Here is a 19714-nt window from a genome sequence, read left to right as displayed (position 1 = left end):
ATTGGTTAGTTTTGCACCAAGCAAAGCTGGTGACATTATTTTCAAATGAACATTCAAAAACAACACATTGTCCAGCTGCTGCTGTTCGGTGTGTCGGTTTTAGAGTAAGAGTGAATGGTTTGCTCTCACATGTCTTGTTATCGCTCTGCACTGAACCTGGAATGAAAAGAAGAAACAGAAAAACAGCAACAAAAAACTTTTAGACTCATAAATGAGGAGACCCATTATACATAGAATACATAATATCTATTTTATGTATAATATGCTGACACTGATTACTTCACTTTACATTTCAGTTTAATAATTGTATTTTATACAGCCATTTAAATAAAAAAAGCTATTATTCCTTAAAAATGTTTAAACATTGTTTCTTTTACCTGTTGCAGTAAAGAGCAGAGTTACCCAAATCAGAGCAAACATCTTGTCAATATAAGACAGTTGTCCCTGGAAAGAACACATTCTATTACTGAGCTTGAATAAAAAGAAATTAGGACACAAGAATAATATTTTAGTGAACCTGGTTCAGAGACCCCTTCATACATGTCAGCCCAGATTTAAATACAGGATGTGGTAAGCTTCATTAGTCTTATATTGCTTTAAGTATTTTTACGTAATGGATTTGTAAACATAACTTGACAAAAATCTTCTTATCTGAGGCTATAAACCATCATCAACATAATTAAATACATAGACATAACTGTGAATTTAGCCCAGTAAATATGGTTCATTTTAAAAATAACATTAGGACAACAGAGTCATTATAAGAATCAGAGAGATTGTGTTGAAAATGAAAAATCTTACTTTTTTCTTGCTGAATCTGTAGCTAGTTCCCCCTCACTGACCTCTGCTTTCTGCTTCCTCTCTGAACTGACTCTTATGCTCTTCCTCCTCCTTTTCTACATCTTTGTTCTTTACATTACAGGAAGTCCCGCTACACATCACTGCTTCTTAGTTCCTCCTGAAAACAAACTTGCTTTTGCTGCAATGCCAAAGGCAGTTGTGAGGTGATTTGAATCCCAGGTGTGCAGACCAATCTGTCTGAGGTTTGGATGTGAACATCGACTGTTGTCGTCCTCCTGCTGGCCACAACAGGAATTATTTCAAGTGATAATTTTAAACTGACTGGATGAAGACAGAGAACTTATTTTTTTTTTATTTAAGATGACAACAAATATTTCCCCTATTATCACATTATTAATTGAACACTGTACTATATATTGTGCATAGAATCAGTAAATCTCCCATCAGTAAAAATATTTGAATTTAAAGTAGCTTAAATACAACAGCTATTGGTTATTTCAGTGCAGCTGCTTTCTCTGTCAAGGGTCAAACCTAATTATTCTCCACACACTGCCTAAAATGGCAATATGTCATCTCACGAAAAATTTCCTGCCCTTTGAGGCATCATGTAAACAACTATTTAAAGCTGCGGAATATAACTTTCACAAAAATATTTTTTGCAAATATTTTTTACATATTTGGTTAAACTGTCACCATGTTGTGACTTCCTCCCAGTGCTACTATCACTGTCATCTATAAAATGAAACGATCAAACATCCACCTCTTACAACCTAATAATAATTCATAAACATGGACATCAGCACAATTTCCATGTGGAAGTCACTTCTAAAACAACTTCTGCATGTTGTGAAAGTCCATATTTTCACTACCAGTAACTCTTTAGTTTTAATGTCACCTTTCCTAAAGAATGCAACCCAGTTCAAATCCAAACTCCCATTTCCTTTTTCTGTTAGTGTCGTAATGATGGTAGTGGAAGACTTTTTTCTATTAACAGGAACAAACAAAAAGATTACACTGCAGCTCAACTGAATTCAGACAGTTAAGGATCTTTGAAACAAAATTTGATGGGAGAAGGATGTTGAACAGTTTTTATGTCAATTGCTTCATTTTTCTTCACGATATGAGACACTGACTCCTGAGCTGCTTAGCACATTCAGTAATGGTGATTAGAAACAATTAAGATTTAGCAGAATTAAAAATGAACTTTTTGCACCTATTTCATCTGTTGTTTTTTTGATATTGCTGATTCATCTGAAAGTAATTTTTTTGTATTATGTATATTATATCTAGAGATAAGTTGTTCTCCAATAATATCACTAAAAAGGGCTCTTTTAAAAAGTGTTAGAGTATTTTTGTCATGACAACAGCAGTATTATTGGCTGATAGTGATGAGTTCCTCCTTTTGTTTACAAGGGCAATATTGTTCAGTTGCAATCATAACACGAGAACAAAGTTTGCATTGCAGTGCATGAATAACTTATCTGAATCAGAAATGTACCAAATGTGTGAAAAAAAAAAGATTTTTTAAAAGAAGGGATGCATGAAATATTTAAAAAGAACTGTAGCTTTCTGTGGGTTTTTGAGCAGTATGACTGTCTATGTCCACTTATCCGTGTAGGATTGCAGAGGGGCCTGTGCCTTGGTCCAGCAGCCATTGGCTGAGATGCGGCGTACACATAGGACAGGTTGCCAGTCCATGACAGAACTACACAGAGACATAGAGAACCAACAACCATACACACTTATACCTTTTCATCTAACAGTCATGTTTCTGGACTGTGGGAGGAAGCTAGAGTAACCACAAATAGCTCGCACATGCACAGGGAGAAAATGCAAACCTCTTGCAGAAAGACTTTCTTGCTGCAAGGCAACAACATGACCAACTGTCCCATTGTGCAGCTTTATATTTCAACAGCTAGTTTATAGAAATATTAATAGGTAAAACCTGGAAATATGTGAATTAATCAAAATCTTTACCCGTTACATCCTATAGTGGAACAACACATGCTTACTGACAGTAGAACCTTAATCAGAAAAGAAACGTTTGAACCAAACTTTGGGCTCCAAAAGGGCAACAGAAACAGAGAAATAGCGGTAGCTCTTTATTTGAAGGGGTGTGCATAAGACTGACATAAACATGACATAACACCTGCTATGAACATGAAAAAGTCTTTATGAATGTTTATGACAGTTGTCTTGAAGTGTCATTCGGTAAATAATGACACTTTTAATGCAAAGTTGCTCTAAAAGTTGCATTAAAAGTCCATTAAAAGTGCCAACTTTGCATGATTTTGTAAATTATGATAATTTAATGCAAAGTTGGCATTTTTAATGGACTTTCAATGACACTTCATGACAACTGTCATAAACATTCATAAAGACTTCTTTATGTTCGTGACAAGTGTTATGTCATGTCAGTCTTATGCACACCCCTTCAAATAAAGTGTTACTGAAATAGCAGCTTCAAACCATGCCATTGTAAATGTTGAAATGGACTACACTTGGTCCTCTTCCCACAATGGTCATATTAAGAAGTCAGGCAAGAGAGTTAAATGTCAAAGCAGAGGTAACAAGTCGTGGTTTAGCTGTGAAAATGGGCCTCCTTTGTCAGAGTCTTGTATGCCTGTGAGGTTTTCTTTTGGTTCCTCATTATCAAAGCATGCAACACTGATGTTCTTAAGCCTTTTAGAGTTGTGGTGGCTGTTTGTCACCATGCTAGTGACAGAGAACATGAGGTGCTGTGCAGACATGTTTGAGAATACAAAGCTTTGATATTTGAAATCCCCTTGTTGGCTTATCCAGCATATGTAGTGAGAAACATTTCCACTGGGGTAATATTCGCTCTTCATGCTGAGAAATGGAGGGACATTTTTAACTCTAACAGTCAGACTCGGGACATCCACTGTCATAACAGTTGGATTTCAAATGATTTGAAGTCTCCTTTTGTCGCTAGGTGACAACACAGATTCTTTTAAATGAGTTTATTTTAAGGACAAAGAGGGAAAAGAGCAAAACAAAATGATCATGCAAATAAAATCCTATTTTTTTTTTTTTTTTTGGCAGCCTTTACAAAGAGTTGCATAGATTAGTGCTGGGCCTCAGGGCTCACAGGACTTCATGTTTTAGATCTGTCTCTGCTCCAGTAAACCAGATCCAAGTGATTGCTTTTGCCTTGTCGGCATCCAATTATGTGCTGCAGAAGTGTGTTAATAATCATGTATTTATTAAAGTAAGGTTTGTGGCAGGAACGAAGCACTTAAACACACGGGACAGCAGGACCTGGTGACCAGGGTTGAGAAACCCTAGCATAGATTACTAAAACATTGTGCACACATAAATGGAAGAACCAGAATATGTTTCATACATGTGGATGTGAAATCACTCTTGTCTTGATGCATGAATCCAAAATCTTTTCCTTTGAATAGCCCCCTTTAAAATGGATTTGAATATTTCCAGGGGTTTTAATAAGCAAGTAGTTTCAAGTGACAGTGGATGTTTGATTTTTGGACTGTTTGGATTGCAAATATTTTATTTCACTGTCCCTGGATATCCATCCAAATTTACCAACACAATTAAAAAATAAGGAATCTCTTCTATATTCTTGGGGAAGATAAATATTTAGAATAACAATTATGACATTTTTTTTTCTTTCAAACCCTTTAGATTTTCTGTTAAAGTTTAAATGCAAAACGATTCTTTGTAACATAAGTCTGTCTGTCACCTGGTTCTCAGAAGAGGCACCATTTCAACACGTCAATTCTGTGTGAATACTAAATAAAACGTTAATACTTTTTCCGAGGAGCACAGCCCTAAACATATTCACCATATTGGCCACAGTAAACGGTGAAACCTTGCATATACAAACAACAAAACAAAACAAATCACCATTTATAAAAGAATTAGAAACATCACATTATGTATGGCAGAAAACTGTTATCATTCTTAGCAACCTTTCAGATAAGAATAGTTTCTGCATAATTTGGGGTTGAGCCAGTTTCCTACAAACTCTGTCGCATGAACAAAAAGCCCACAGCCCTCTGTTTTAATAGATCCTTCATGTGTTGTTGCAGTTAAGCTCGTCTCTTACCATTTGTAATTAATGCATTTTCTGTTAAACAGGGAGCTTATTTTTTACTTGGTAAAAAGAGATCATTTCCTTTTATTTACAGGAAATGATTGTTTTGAACCCAGTTGACGCATAAAAATAAGTTCGTTTGTTTCCGTTTCTCTAGTGCAACTGTAATGCAACATGATGATTTCTGCAGAAATCATCATGTTAGTATGCATCTTATTTATAGTTATAGCTATAATTCGCTTATAATGGTGCACATTTTACATCCTAAACAACTACAGACAACTGCAGAAGTGGTAGAATGTAATTTTATAGCTTATTTTCTTTCTTATATTTAGCCCATACTTTGACTATATGGGAAACCTTCTACACTGAAGTTTAGATGAAGAGCTCCAGCTACCTTTACTCTGGTATCATTGGTAATTTTAGCTTCTCTTTTATTTCGTTTTTAGCTGTTTTAGAGGCTAAAATCTTCTAAAAGAAGCTATTACTAAGAAGTTTAATTATTTTTAGAAGCTAGAAGAAGAAACAAGGTGATTTTTATAAACCACATAGCTTTTGAAACTGAGTTTATATTCAGAATCAGTCTCCTCTGTGGCTGACTTTACAAGTGATGTTAGTGTTGTTGTTTTAACCTTATAGTTAAAAGTTGAGTGTTGAGCTGAGTTTCTGTGGAAACTGTTAGATTTTCAATTTTTAAAGCAGTACATTTACCTGTAATGTTTGACAAAATGGCATCCCTCTCCATGTCCATATTAATCTAAATAATCTCCCAGAACTCAAAGGTCAGTGTGGCAAATCAATTGAGTAATCATCAGTGTGGGTTTCTGATTGAAACCAATGCATTTAATATTAATTGTTCCTTACGGCTGAAACAATGATCTATGATCTATTTTGAGAGATTTTAAAACGGGAGTAAGCTGGACTTTGTGAGCATATGTTGCAGTTCCTAAAATATACCAGAAGAGGGCGACAAATATCACGTCAACTGATTCTAAAGATTCAATGTTTAAAATACTACGTATACGTACACTTTATGTTCTATAAAAACAGGAAATAAATCGTATGTTTTCACATTTATGTTGATTAATTCAGATTCATTCATTTATTCATTCAGATGAACTTTATTTTGGTAAATTTACAACATTACAAGAAAGAAAACAAAATAAAATACTATTTTACAAACCAAAAAACATGAGGCTCAAGCCAGGGCTTGTGGCTACTTCCCCACATTATTCATAGACTCAGCAGTCTTATGTCCAGTGTTGTAAGCACATTGGAGATACATGATTTGTCATGTGTTGCACACATGTCAATCCACTATTGAAAGGTTTTGTTTGTGGAATACGAGAGTACTATAACTCTTTGATGATGCGAACTGGATTTCTTAATGCAAGGTTAGTTTCTTGGTCATTCTTCTTCCTGCTTAATCAAAATGAAGTGTCTGGGCATCCTTTGTTGTTTCCCTGTTCTGACAGTACACTTCATGTGAAGGCTCTCTTTAGAAGTCTTTCCAAAATGCTTAAAACAACTTTTATTATGTTCACTGATCAATGTTTTTAAGTAAGCTTTTATACATTAACTTTCTATCCCAGTCTGATTTTTGACACACTAAGAAATACAGACGTATTTGGAACACGTTTTTTTAGAAAATACAGACAAATGAGACATAAACAAATCAACCTGACATCATATCATTTTCAAACATTATTATTGTCTGAGAAACCCTATATAGACAGCTATATATTTACAGTATGAGTACATTTTACTTTTTAGATTACCTGTATTATGCCCTGCGACAGACTGGCGACCTGTCCAGGATGTACCCCGCCTCTCGCCCGGAACGTTAGCTGGAGATAGGCACCAGCACCCCTCCCGACCCCACTGAGGGACAAGGGTGTTCAGAAAATGGATGGATGGATGGATGGATGGATGGATTACCTGTATTACAAACATGTACCAGTATGAGTGTGAAAGTAAAATTTGTACATGTTTTTTTGAACCTTGCTGCCAAATTGGAATCAGCAAAACATATGACACACCCAGAACATTGCTGCAAACATCACTGTACTTGAAGCCTCTCCTCCTTTTACTATAAACTTTAAGATGAGCGTGTGATGAAGGATAAGTGCATGTATGCAATGTACCTAGCTAATGACAAGTTCTTAGATCTCATCCAAAACATCTTTGACGGTGGAGTAAACTGCCTCCACTTCAGTCTGCTCCTCTGAGACACAATGCTTCGTCTCCTCATCATGTTTTGTCATCAAATCCTCCTCTTCGCCCTCCAGCGTCTCACTTCCCTCTGTATTGCCGTCTTTACTTTGCTCTTTTGGTCCAGTTTTAATCTCCGCGTACTCAGTCAGAGTGCTCGCTCGTTCCTTTGCTGCCTCTTTTGCACGCCTTTGCTTCATGACGGAGAAATCAATGCTGGCATACTGCACGTCTTTGGGATCTTTGCTCATTTCGGAAGCTGACTTCTCTCCTGCCATCGGTAAGTTCTTGGCTTCCTCTTGCACATGGGATTTGTCATTTTGAACAATCTGTCAGGTACAGGGAGAAACTAGATATAAAATAACACACATCACAGAGAATCCACACAAAGTTTTTTTTTTTTTTTTTCAGACACCTAATAATACAGCTTGTTCCACTATCCGTGATTCATTTATGACCGGTCTGAAAAGTTGAATAGCTCTCATTGATGAATCTTTGCTCAACAGCTTTAAAGCTTATTGAGACTCTGACATGCAGCTGCTTAAATCACAGTCAAATCTTTGTTTCCGTTGATCTTTTCACCAACAAAATAATTCTCATATACTACAAGAGCTGCAAAAGTGTTTAAAGATTTTTTTTTTCTTTTTCAGCCATAATTTTACTTTTGTTGTAGAAGTGATGTCAAATATTCACACATTTATATTTTTAAAGAGGGCAATGCAATTGTTATTCAGGAAAGAACAAAAATTAAGCTCTGATGAATTGTAGTATTATTTGTGCATGAATACCCTGAATTTGTTTTCAGATTATTTTGAACTGATCATTAGATGTTTTACTTCTAGCAGCACAAACATAGGTACCAGTGGATCCTCTTGAGAGATCATCTTCAGAGTTTCATCAGACTTCTTCAGTGTCTTCCTGTGAAAAATATATATTTTTTTACATTAACAGATTAACTGATACAGATGAAGATCAATGTGCTGGCATCTTTACAGTTTACTAAAAAAATGCTTTATTTCTCCTGAAAAGGGATTCAGTAAAAGCAACTGTCTAATGTATATCTGCATTCCTCTAGTATGTGATAAGCTAGAATAAAAAAATAAAAAAAACAACTTAAAAATAGATTGTCGCTTATTCCACAAAGAAAAGAAAATCAAATGTATTATTTTTGTTGTTTTGTTTTAATCAAGTGTTTTTACTTGAGATCAAAAGTGATTTTTAGCTTTCCATCGGCTATTTAATGTATTTAAAGTGGAAGTAACAAACATGGCATATGATAGTTTGTTATGGATGAATATAAACCAGAGAAGGCAAAAGCAATGTCTCTCTGACAGATTCACCCACATAGGGGCATATAAGCTCTCCAACAGGACAATGTCCCAAAATATGCAGCAAATGGCTGAGAAAAGAAACTGTTCTGATCTTAATCCTACAGTTTATAAAGGATCAGAGTGTAGTGTAAAAACGCAGCCTTTCAAACCTGAGACAGTTTGAGCAATTAACTCAGCAAGAACAGGAGAAACTGCATCTAAGTAAAAGCGCATCTTATTGTGATGAAGAAGCTGCTGCCACTCGTAAAATAGTGCCATATTTCTATCTCTTTCTAGTTTAATTTCAGTAACTTTCAGTAACAGTTTTTTTTTTTTTTTTTTTTGAGGCAGTTGATTATTTTTATTTTGGAAAAGTAACAACAAATTTATCTTTACTCTTATGTGTGAAAATATTCACAGACGTCAATTAAAAACTAGAACAACGTACCTGCTGCATTTTACAGCCAAAGAACAAATGATAGCTGAAAGTAGAGCCCCAACCAGAAAGGCAACGATGACCTCCAGGCTGGAAATCTTTTCTAAAATAGTTTTGGACTGAATGACTGCGAGGGGAAAACAGAGAGAGAAAAGAGCTTCAAGCCAAGCTATTATAGATCATAGCATAACTGCACTGACTTCGTCATCTGAAGGCAGCACAGAATGTCAAAGCAGATGTGACAGAAAGCGGTGAAAATGTACCTTTTTTTTCTGTGAAGTCTTCTTGGACTGTGAGGTTTTCTTTTGCTTCTTCATTTCCTTGGCTGCTGTAACATTCAACACTGACATAATGGCGATTTTTAAGGGGTATGGTGACGGTGTCGTTAACGGTGTGGTTTGACACGGTCTTGATGTCAGAGTACTCTGTGTGGTCCTTCAGCAGCGGCCATGTTATAGTGGGTAGAGGAAACCCCTCAGTGATACACACACAGATCAGGAGCGCTGACTGAAGCACACATCCAGAACCTTTCAGTATCTTTGAAAACCCTGAAAAAAAAAAGATAAATTATGAGAGTAAGATGAGTGTGTGGTTACCCTGAGCTCCTTTCTGAGGTTTACTTACAAGTCAATTTTACATCAGCATATGCAGACACCGTTTCATTCAGGTGAGTCGCTGTGCAGACATACCGCCCAGAATCTGCAGCTGTCACATTCGAGATGACAAGTGTTGCAGATCCAGTGTTATTTTGGAGGTAAATCTCACTTGCTGAATGTTTAGTCCACACAACAACTGATTGAGGAAAACTTTCAACGTTGCAGGTCAGATTCAGATCATCTCCCTCCTTCACAATAGTGTTTCCAGTGATCTGAGGTTGACTTTTATCTGTGGGACCAACATTGCATTTTAAACAGTGTATTTAAAAAAAAAAAAAAAGATTATACTCCAACCTTTTAGTGTATAAAAGGTTGTGATTTGGCTCACAGGTGGTTAGGATTCAACAAAATAAATCAGTTGTGAACAAATGGGAAACACTCTGATGTCTTTTCTAGAAACTAGAAAGCTGTAGATTTAAAGCTTAAAATCTTATGTGAATAAACAAAAATGCTTTGTAATTTATAAAAATATTCCTGATATTCTATTACTTGCAGTGTTTGACATAGGCAATGATTCTTTTCGAGCATTTTAGAAAAAAAATATTTGGGGTTTGGTTGGGTTTCCAAAGGACACTTTCTCACAAACTGGGTAAATATTGGTTTCCTCAGTTTGTAAGAACAAACGTCTGGTAAACATTAGACTCTGCAGGTTCAGTATTTACTATCACCTTAATTCACATTTGTATCCACAGTGATTTTAAACATCCTGTAGCCTATAGATTCCCTACATTTAACCGATGAGGCAAATCAGAAAACCAACAACCATTCAAATAATATACTTACAGTTTACTTTCAGAGTCACAGTCTCCTCTGTGGTTGGGCCACTTGTGAAGCTGACCTTACAGGTTACATTGGTGTTGTGGTGCTTAGCTGAAGAGTTAAAGGTCAGAATCGAGCTGTGTCTCTGTGTGACAACAGTCAGATTCTCAGTTTTAAAAGAAGCAGCCATGTTTCCTGTTATGTTAGCCTCCATTTCTCCCTTTCTTCTCCACATCCAGGTGATTTTAGGAGGAGATCCAGAGCAGAGACCAGGAGCAGTGCAGGTCAGAGTGGCCTGTTGTCCCTCAGTCAGTGGAGGAACCATCACAGAGGGCTTTTGGGTTAGACCTGATGAAAACATGGTTGATAAATGAAATCAAGTGGAGACATTATTACTTATTTTACATCTAAATGGAACAAGCTAATTTTAGCTTAGCTTTAAAAAATATTTTCATGGGGCAATAGGAGTGGATTTGTTTAGGTACTGATGCAGTTCCTACAATCTGCCAACAGAGGTCGACAAACACTGACAGTTTCTTATGAGATTTTTTTTAGATGTTGTAATAAAAAAAGACTTGAAACATGTTGTGTATTTATACAAATCACTAAATTGAAAGAAAAAAAGATGTTCTTATTATTGCCTTTCATACCTTTAACAGAGAGACTTGTTCTTGAAGGGAACGTAACTCCATCTACCATTCCTTGGTAAAAACCATTAACTCTGAGCTGATATGATCCAGAATCAGATGTGCTGAGGTCATTGATCATGATGCTGCAGTTCCCCTGACTCACATCAGGATCCAACAGTAAAACTCGTCCTAGAAATTCGGATGGAACCTTGTTACGATTTGTGTGAAATACTACATCAGAATCACCACATCTCCTTCTCCCTGGTTCACATTTAAACCAGACAATAGCTTTTGGTGTAAATCCATCAGCCACAGTGAAGAAACATGGTATCACAACACACAGTCCAGCTTCAGCTGTTATTTCTCCGTCACTGAGAGTAATGCAGTATCCACTGGAACAGACCGGTCTTCCAAGGGCTGATTCAACTGTTAATGTGAAAGAAAAGATAGTTATACATTTGTTTTTGTGATAACTGTGGCATCTACTACAAAACCTTTGTAAACTGAGGCTATTTTCATCTAACTAATCATTTTTTATTAGTGCAGCAACAAACTGTGTAACCGTGTCAGGATTATAAGTTTTTAAAAACTTAACAGGAATGAACAAACATTTTGTGATTACATTAATCAGCTAAACAAATTGATTTAATATCAAAGTAAAACATTGTCACATAAAACCTGCTTTAAGCACTACATTAAAAAAAAGAAAAAAGAAAGAAAATGCTCCTGATACCTGTGTTTTTGGTGGAACCCCACAAAAAGAAAAGCAATGTCATCCAGAAGAAAGTAAACATGGTTTGATTCTTTCGTGGTTACTCTCCTGTTCCTTCAGTGCAGCATTAAAATGCAGAAATGGCTTCAGTGGGAAGTTCAGTCTTGAGATGCCAAAATATAGCAATACAGGAAGTGTTTTGTTTTGTTTTGTTTTTTACTCAATTATACCATTGAGACATTTTATCATGAGGAGTGGCTCTTTCTGGCAGTCAGCTAAATTAAGATAGATTTTTACAACAGATTAGTTAAAAGTATAATTAACTCTATGTGCTAATGCAGTGGTCTTTACCATCCTAATTCAGTATGATTTTAACCCAGACTTTCATTCACATTTAACAAGTTAATTCATACTTTTTCTTTCAGACCGATGTCTACCAAAGGCATGAGGACATAAAGTAACATGAATTATTGTTTTCTATATTTTGTTGTTTTGAAAATTTCCCAAAACCTTCTTCACTGAGGTTTCTCTGCCTTCCTTCTCTTTTTTGCCTCATTTCCTTTTTGAGCAACATCAACGTGTCAGGAAGTTTGTTACCACATTGTTAAAAAATCCGTTTTTTTGCAAACGTAGGCCCTGATTTCTAAATTACACTCTATGCTCATTGTATTTTGAAAAACAACTTGTTAATTGCTGCTGTATTTTTCTCATTGTTCTCAGAATTACTGAAGGAAAGATGGATTCCAACTTGAAAACCCAAAAACTCAGACATCAAAAGTCTGAAAGAAAGATTTTCCCAAGATTTATCATAATAAGAAAATGTTTCTTTTTGTTGGTTTGTGTCTGATTAAAATCACTCCATCTATGCACTATGCTGTCTTTTTGTCAGAATGTCCTTAAAGTTGACAGTAGACTAGTCAAAGTCATACTTTGACATGTTGATTAGTCATAGAAACCATGCATACCCTGACACTTTTCTTTAAAATGTCATTATTTATGGAATGCTTGAACACAGCACTGATTCCTCTTTAACCACTGATAAGAATATCAGATGCAAATTAGGTTCATGTCCTTTCAGGCAGTTCATTATTTCGTCTCTGCCTGAAAATACACGAACTAAACTAGAGCTCTGTGTTTCGTTACCAAAAGAAAAATAGACGAAGACGTTATGTCTTTGTGTGCTTCTGATACTTTAATTCACGACATCCAATATAAACTGAGAAACACACGTGTGTTTGAGGTGATTTTCACTTAATTTAGTTATTGCAACTAACTAAATTTAACAGGAGATGGCGCTAGAGAACTACTCAAAATAAAACTTAAAAAAAAATAACTGAATTGGTGGGGTATACATTTAAAATGTAAAATCTATAGAAATGTGTAACTTATTCGCACCTCCTGATAGGTCTGAGAAATAATTATCACCCCAGAGCCAATAAACAAACAAAATGACAAATTCTCCAAATAAAAATAGTACAATCTATAAACATCCTGACCTTTAAACAAAAGAAGTTTAGTCTGACTTCGTGTTTTTAACTGGGCTGCACTGTGAAGCAGATGTTATAACTTAATTACCACGCAGCAAAAATGTCCGAGTTGAATGTGATTTCATCTTCACCTAACAAACAATCTATACGTCTTTGGTGGCTGCTTTCATTTGTATGAACTTCTGATTTATGGTACTTATTGAAACTCTATCAGAAATGTGTCAACTTCCTTTTGTTTTTCTTTTTTTTTTTAACTGTATTCCACGACCTTGCCGTTTTGGGTGTTACAAATGGTATTAAAGAATGAATAAATATTACTGTCTTATTGTAACTGATAATAGTCCACAGCAGGTGGCGACAGAGATGAATACTACAAAACCACTTTCCAGGTATGATTAACAATTCTGGCCAAATAAAACAGTGTCTAAAATATAAAGCTAACATTGCTTTAACAAAAAAAGAAGAAGAAAAAAAGTGTTTTAAGACATGGCAAGAGATTGGTTTAATGCTTTTAGTTATTACTGAAAAAAAAAAAAAAAAAAAAAAAAACCTTACATATTGGGCTTGAAAGAGAATGTATTATCATGATGGTTGTGAGATTGAGTCTTAAAAAATTAGAAAACGACATTTTCCAAATGTATTGGTACCAACAAGTACATTTATTATGCTTTTACTTAAAATGAATACAATAAAAATATATAAACACAATATGCCATATTCGATGAGCTATGTCACAATACTTTTATGTTATTTTTTTAGTCATAGTTTTGACCTGCAGGATCATAGAAAAGCATCAAGTACAGTGTAAACTGATTAATGGGAGCAATACAAATCTAAAGGGTGAACAATTTTGTGAATGACATAGTGAGAGTATACTAAAATAAATATAAATATAATTCTATTTAAAAATCTGCATCACATATTATTTGAATACCTCCTGAACATGTTCTCCAAGTCATAGAGTCTTATATGTTCTTTGTTTTCTTTCTGCCTTTGAACTGTCATGGTAACGGGTAACAAGTTCAATTTCACATTCAATAAATTTAGGATCTCTCTTAGTACACTACATAAAATACGTTATTTCTAATTAAAGAAATTCTAAATTGTTTCTTTGACTGATTACATTAGGAGCTTATTAGTTGAAACCAGTTTACGACATTGTGTAACATCCAAATGGGGGGATCACGTTGGAATGGCGTCTTCAAGGTCATGAGTGGTGCTGCAGATTGTAAAAATACAATAAATGATGCATGTGTTTGCCTGATTTAGTTTGACATAACAAGCATTAATAAAAGTCCAAATGTAGCAGTTTAAAAATGTATTAAAAAGATCTGTACAAATACTAACTTATACATAAAGGAAAATGTGAAAGAAACATTTTTACAATTAATCTCACCTAATAAATTAAGGAAAAGAAGTCCACTGAGTTTTATTTCACCGTGCTGACGTCCTGCATAACGGACCCATGTGTCAAGTGCCTCAATGTGCAAGTTATAAATACATTGTATTGAAGCTTTACATGCAGATTTTATGTTGTACACCAAAAGAATAGCATTCATGAAAAATAAGTTAAGTTTATAATTAAAGCTAGTTGACATTTTAAAGGCATGATGGTTATTGAAACGTCAACGCGGCTCTACGAGACATCAGCCTTACACACTCTTATTTGAAGTCAGGAAATTTGGGAGATTTTCTTGCTCATATGTTAATAAGTATTTGATTTGCCTTTTATGCATTCAAACACTAAACCAGCATCTTTACAGATAGATGTTCTGAACCATGATTTGTGCAACTGGTTTCATGAGATGCAAACCATGACTATCATTAATATTTAGCTCTTACTGTATTTTATACTCATGGCATCCATATTGGATTCTTGAGCTTTAGGGGCTTTCAGTGATTTTGTCTTGGACGTCTGGTCTCACAATCAATCTTCAACTCTCCTCAACTAAATCCTCCACTTTTGCGTACACTGGTTCCTCCACTTTTGCGTACACTGGTTCCTCAGCCTCTTCTTTCACTTCTTGGACGCAGTTTTTCGTCTCGCCATCCTCCTCAATCATCATCTCCACTTGATGACCTTTTTCCTTGTTTGTCTTGATTTCTGCATATTCCGTGTTTTTGTTTTTTGAACTTCTTATCCGTTTTGTGGGAATCCGGTTTAGGAGGGAAAAGTCAATGTTGGCATACACCAATTCCTTTGGACCGTTGGTAGCTTCAGGAGCTCCTGCCAAAGCTTGACCATTCGACATCTGCCAGGTATAAAGAAAAACACATCAGTAAAGTTGAGAATTAACAACTGACTGTACATTGAAAAGCTATCCTATGCTTTTTTGTCATTCAGAATCTAAATATCAATAAATTCTGGTTAATTCGCATGATTCTCAGTTTGGGTCTGAGACATGTTCAGGTTCTCACAATGTCATTGGTTTAATAAACTTAGGATCCCATTAAGGGACTGAGTTCGACTTTTCACTATTATGCTTCTGAAATGCTGAAGAAGGAAGTCAAGAGTCATGCTGTGAATTTTGGGTGTTGATGTAACATACAGCTCTCCGTCATGACCAACAACGCTGCGATTGTTCTCTATTTCTGCAGTGCTGCTTTATTGAGTAAGCACCCACTGCTGGACATGGCCACAGGCAGCAACTGGTCAACTTGTGAAAGATCAAGTGATTTGGTGAGACTTGTGTTGCAAGGTGACAAAATGTTTTTTTTTTGTCTTTTTTTTTGAAGAGAAGACTATATTTTTGTTTTTCTCACAGAATAATCAGTTGCTCATAGATGTGCCATTTGTTTGTTTAAGACTCTACAGATAAGCATGTGTTGCTGTCCATTTTACTGAACATGCACAAAATTGCAAAGAAAAATATTTTACAATTTTAAGAGACGTGTAGGATATTAAAAAACTATTTATGGTTCTGAACCCCCACCATCCTGTTATTACACCTCACTAGATATTAGATATTTTATTTCACAGATAAAAGCAGAACAATCATTGATATCAATACTTATCATACCAGTGGCGTAATCATCTCCAGAGATTCACCCGCATTTTCAGAGTTCTTCCGTTTTATTCTGAGGAGACACATTATCTTTACAGTAATGATTTGAATACATGTTTGTAGTTGAAAATGTAAATTAAGTTCTAAATGTATGATGTACCTGTAGAATTTCATGAACAAACAGAAGATGATAGGTGCAAGAAGGAACCCAACCAAAAAGGCAAGGATGATTTCCAGCATGGAACTTTTTTCTGAATTAGGGTTTTGCTTGCTTACTAAAGGGAGAACAAATACAGAATGTGACACAACTGTTGCTTGTTTACAGGGAAAAATAGCTAATTTAAGGTCAAATTAGCAAAATTGTTTACAGCTATGTTTTTCGAACTGAAAAGATGCACTTACTTACACAGCCATCTGTCCGTACTGACACCAGAAAAAAAAAAAAAATTGCAATAAGCACCTTAAAGCAGAAGTTAAAAGTAGCACAAGTGTTAACTGTACCTTCTCCTTTTGTCCAGAGGACTGTGAGGTTCTCTTTTGCTTCCCCATTTCCATTGCTGCTAACACATTCAACACTGATGTTACCATGGTTTTCAACAGTTATGGTAACGGTGCTGTTGACAGTGTGGTTTGACACCACTCTGGTGATGGAGTACTCAGTGTGGCCTTTCAGTAACGGCCATTGGATGGTAGGTAGAGGAAATCCCTCACTAAGACACACACAGGTCAAAACGTCCGACCGAAGCACACATTCAGAACCATTCAGTACCTTTGGAGCCCCTGTAAGCACACAATAATAATCAGTTTAGGATAAACCACGTGTGGCTTAATTGTAAATAAAATATGTTTTCTTACAAGTCACTTTTACGTCTACATATTTAGTCTCAGTTATGTTCTCGTGTGTTGCTGCACAGATGTATCGTCCAGAATCTCCTACTGTCACGTTGAAAACGACAAGAGTAGCAGATCCAGTGTTGTTGGGGGAGCTAGTTCTGTTGCTTGGATGCATGCTGAGTGAATTTTTAGACCACATGATGAGTGATGGAGGAACACTATCAACACTGCAGGTCAGATTCAGAGCATCTCCTTCCTTTATCATTTGGTTTCCAGTGATCTGAGGCCTCCTTCTGTCTGTAAATGACATTAAATTGTTTTTAGTTTGCAAAGTTGTTTTATGATTTACAACATGTTTTAAATTTAAAACAAATGTATGGCTAGATGATAACATTTAAAGCCAAAGATTCAAATAAAGCCCAGAACAGCGTTGCTCAACTAACAATACAATAGGCAAAATAAAACAAAGAACTGTTGAGCATCAAATTATTTATCTTATTGATTTTGCTGATAGCCTCACTCTAGCTTACAATATAATGAAAACTGAATCAATTCATTCTTAATCATTTTACTGTAAGATCTTGAAGGGTTGAAAATGAAGGGAACTCAAAACATTTTTTTCTTTTTCTCACTCAACCAACAAGTTCCCCTTTGGAAAGTCTTTTTGTGGCTAAGAATAAGAACAAAAAGCAGAAGAAGTTTTGTACACTGTCTGCACGTTTCTGTCTCCAGCATTTGGCACTACGGTCAAAAAAAGAAAAAAAGAAAATAGAAATGATACAGTACTTACATGTAACTGTTAAATTAATTCTTTCTGTTTCATTTATGTTCGGGAGACTTGCTGTGCAGGTGTAAAGGCCTGCATGTTCTGCTGTAACTCTATTGATGAACAAAGTGCCACTTTGTTCCTGCTTGAGATTTTCACTGCTGTTTTGCAGTTTACTTGAAATATTAGTCTGCAGGTTGCTTTTTTCAAATATGGTCAAGTTGATAACTGAAGAGGAAAAACTGTCAACAGTGCAGGTCAGATTCAGAGCATCTTCCTCAGCTGTTGTCTTGCCAGAGATCTGAGGTTTTCCTATGCCTGTGAAATATATTTAAGCCAAATATGTTATATGAAGACAAAGAATATACACAGTTGCACTATTGCTACCATATGTAATGTGAAGCTAAACAAATAAAAAAAAAAGCTAACTCAGACTTATTTCCTCTGTTGTTGGAAATGATTTTTGTTGAAACATACTTACTTGTCACTATATGGATTTTTTCTTCCATGGTACTTTTCTGATATGTTGCTGTACAAACATAGCGCTCTGCATCTTCCGTTGTTTCATTCGTGATGGGAGAAGAGACCTCTGCCAGTTCATACAGCACATAGACTGCAGTAAATGCTTTACTTAAAGTATCTATTTTTAGATTGGTTTCTATTCCGTTTTTAGTCCATGGAAAACTGTCCACACTGCAGTACAGATTCAGACCTCCTTCCTTCACTGTTGCATTTTTGAAATCATCTGTAGATCACAAAATATCATTTTAGTAAGTGTAGTTTAGCTTAGTTATACTTGTATAATCAATTGCTGACATAGCCTGTTAAAAGTCGACTTGAACTCGACAACAGTATTTTTTGCAGAACTCGTCATACCTTATAACTTTTGTTACATTATCGTCACATTATAAGTACAGACTGCATTGCACAGTGCCTTCCAGAAGGATAATGACCTTTGAACTTTTTATGTTTTGTAAAACCACAATATATTTATTTAATTGGTATTGTTTTTGTAACATGGCAAAACAAAGTAAGACTTGATTGTGTAGTGGTGGAAATTTACCACATGACTATTAAAATACTTTAAAAATAAAAGTCTGAAAATGTGGTGTGAATTTGTAATCAGAATATCTTTATTGACCAAGCTTATTCTGATTGGTCAATAGAAGTTGACTTTGACTTTTTAAGCATCCAGGCATAAAGCACAAAAATTCGGCCTCCTGATGATAGTTTGTAGAATCAACTTTTACTGTCCTCACAGCTACGAACTTTCTCTAATCTCTTGCACGTCTATAAATTGAAACTTTTGTTCATTTTTCTTTTTAGAGTGGCTCAAGCTCAGTTAAATTTAATAGCGCATTATTGAAAATCAAACTTTGGGTTTTCCACATTATCTCAGCTTGATTCATCTTTGGACTTTTACTGGGCCAACCTAACACTTGATTTTGCTTTGACAGAAGAAAAGCATCCAAAATGTTATTCCTGACATGTCTGGCGTGTTTGGTTGTCCCCAGGATGCTGCTTGTTCTTTAATGTCCTTTAAATATTTTTGAAATATAAAAACGATTTATACACAACATTGGTGCCGGAATAAAATCCTTATATAAAGTACATACACAAGTAATTCAGTAAAAGTGTTGTAACCATGAACACTTCCTCTGATGAAAAGACATGCTTGCTGAAAATTATTAAGAAGAAAGTACTTACTTGTTACTGTTACTTTGATTTGTTCTGTTAGATTCTTGGTCAAATTTTTTGAAGTACAGATGTAAACCCTTGAATCTTCTGCTGCCACATTAGTGTCGGACAAAGAACCATTGCCATCTTTCGCCTTCATGGTGTTTTCAGTGATGTTGAAAGCACTAGATGAATTGCTGGGCTGCCAGTTGGTTTCTGTTCCAGATTTAGTCCATTTAATAACTGATGGAGGAACACTGTCCACACTGCAGGTCAGATTCAGATCGTCTCCCTCCTTTACTGTTGTTCTACCAGAGATCCGAGGTTTTCTGAGGTCTGTGGGGCAAATATTTAAT

The 19714-nt window shown here is 35.5% G+C and overlaps 2 protein-coding genes across 2 annotated transcripts in view; both read right to left on the bottom strand.

The window, feature by feature from the left end:
* Positions 1–6502: 6502 nt before the first annotated feature.
* LOC106960262 (sialic acid-binding Ig-like lectin 5) lies at positions 6503–11829 on the bottom strand. Its single transcript, XM_015053263.1, has 9 exons — positions 11611–11829; positions 10899–11303; positions 10273–10596; positions 9458–9718; positions 9097–9381; positions 8846–8960; positions 7948–8005; positions 6815–7416; positions 6503–6654 (listed from the first exon to the last, which is right to left on the bottom strand). Exons 1-8 carry the CDS (start codon positions 11669–11671, stop codon positions 7039–7041), a joined length of 1887 nt encoding a protein of 628 aa, XP_014908749.1. The 5' UTR covers positions 11672–11829; the 3' UTR covers positions 6503–6654; positions 6815–7038.
* Positions 11830–14900: 3071 nt separating this feature from the next.
* LOC106960133 (hemicentin-1-like) overlaps positions 14901–19714 on the bottom strand; it is a 59930-nt gene continuing 55116 nt past the window's right edge. The window contains exons 8-16 of the mRNA XM_015053084.1: positions 19389–19694; positions 18163–18426; positions 17706–17999; positions 16937–17212; positions 16583–16861; positions 16484–16504; positions 16242–16356; positions 16097–16154; positions 14901–15328 (exon numbers count right to left, since the gene is read on the bottom strand). Of these exons, the coding sequence (XP_014908570.1) occupies positions 15011–15328; positions 16097–16154; positions 16242–16356; positions 16484–16504; positions 16583–16861; positions 16937–17212; positions 17706–17999; positions 18163–18426; positions 19389–19694 (1931 nt within the window). The 3' untranslated portion in view covers positions 14901–15010. The remainder of the gene's footprint in view (positions 15329–16096; positions 16155–16241; positions 16357–16483; positions 16505–16582; positions 16862–16936; positions 17213–17705; positions 18000–18162; positions 18427–19388; positions 19695–19714) is intronic.

This window comes from Poecilia latipinna, unplaced genomic scaffold, assembly GCF_001443285.1.
Source record: "Poecilia latipinna isolate Pla-1442-1.1 unplaced genomic scaffold, P_latipinna-1.0 Scaffold54, whole genome shotgun sequence".
NCBI lineage: Eukaryota > Metazoa > Chordata > Actinopteri > Cyprinodontiformes > Poeciliidae > Poecilia > Poecilia latipinna.
This window is presented reverse-complemented; position numbering and strand designations above follow the sequence as displayed.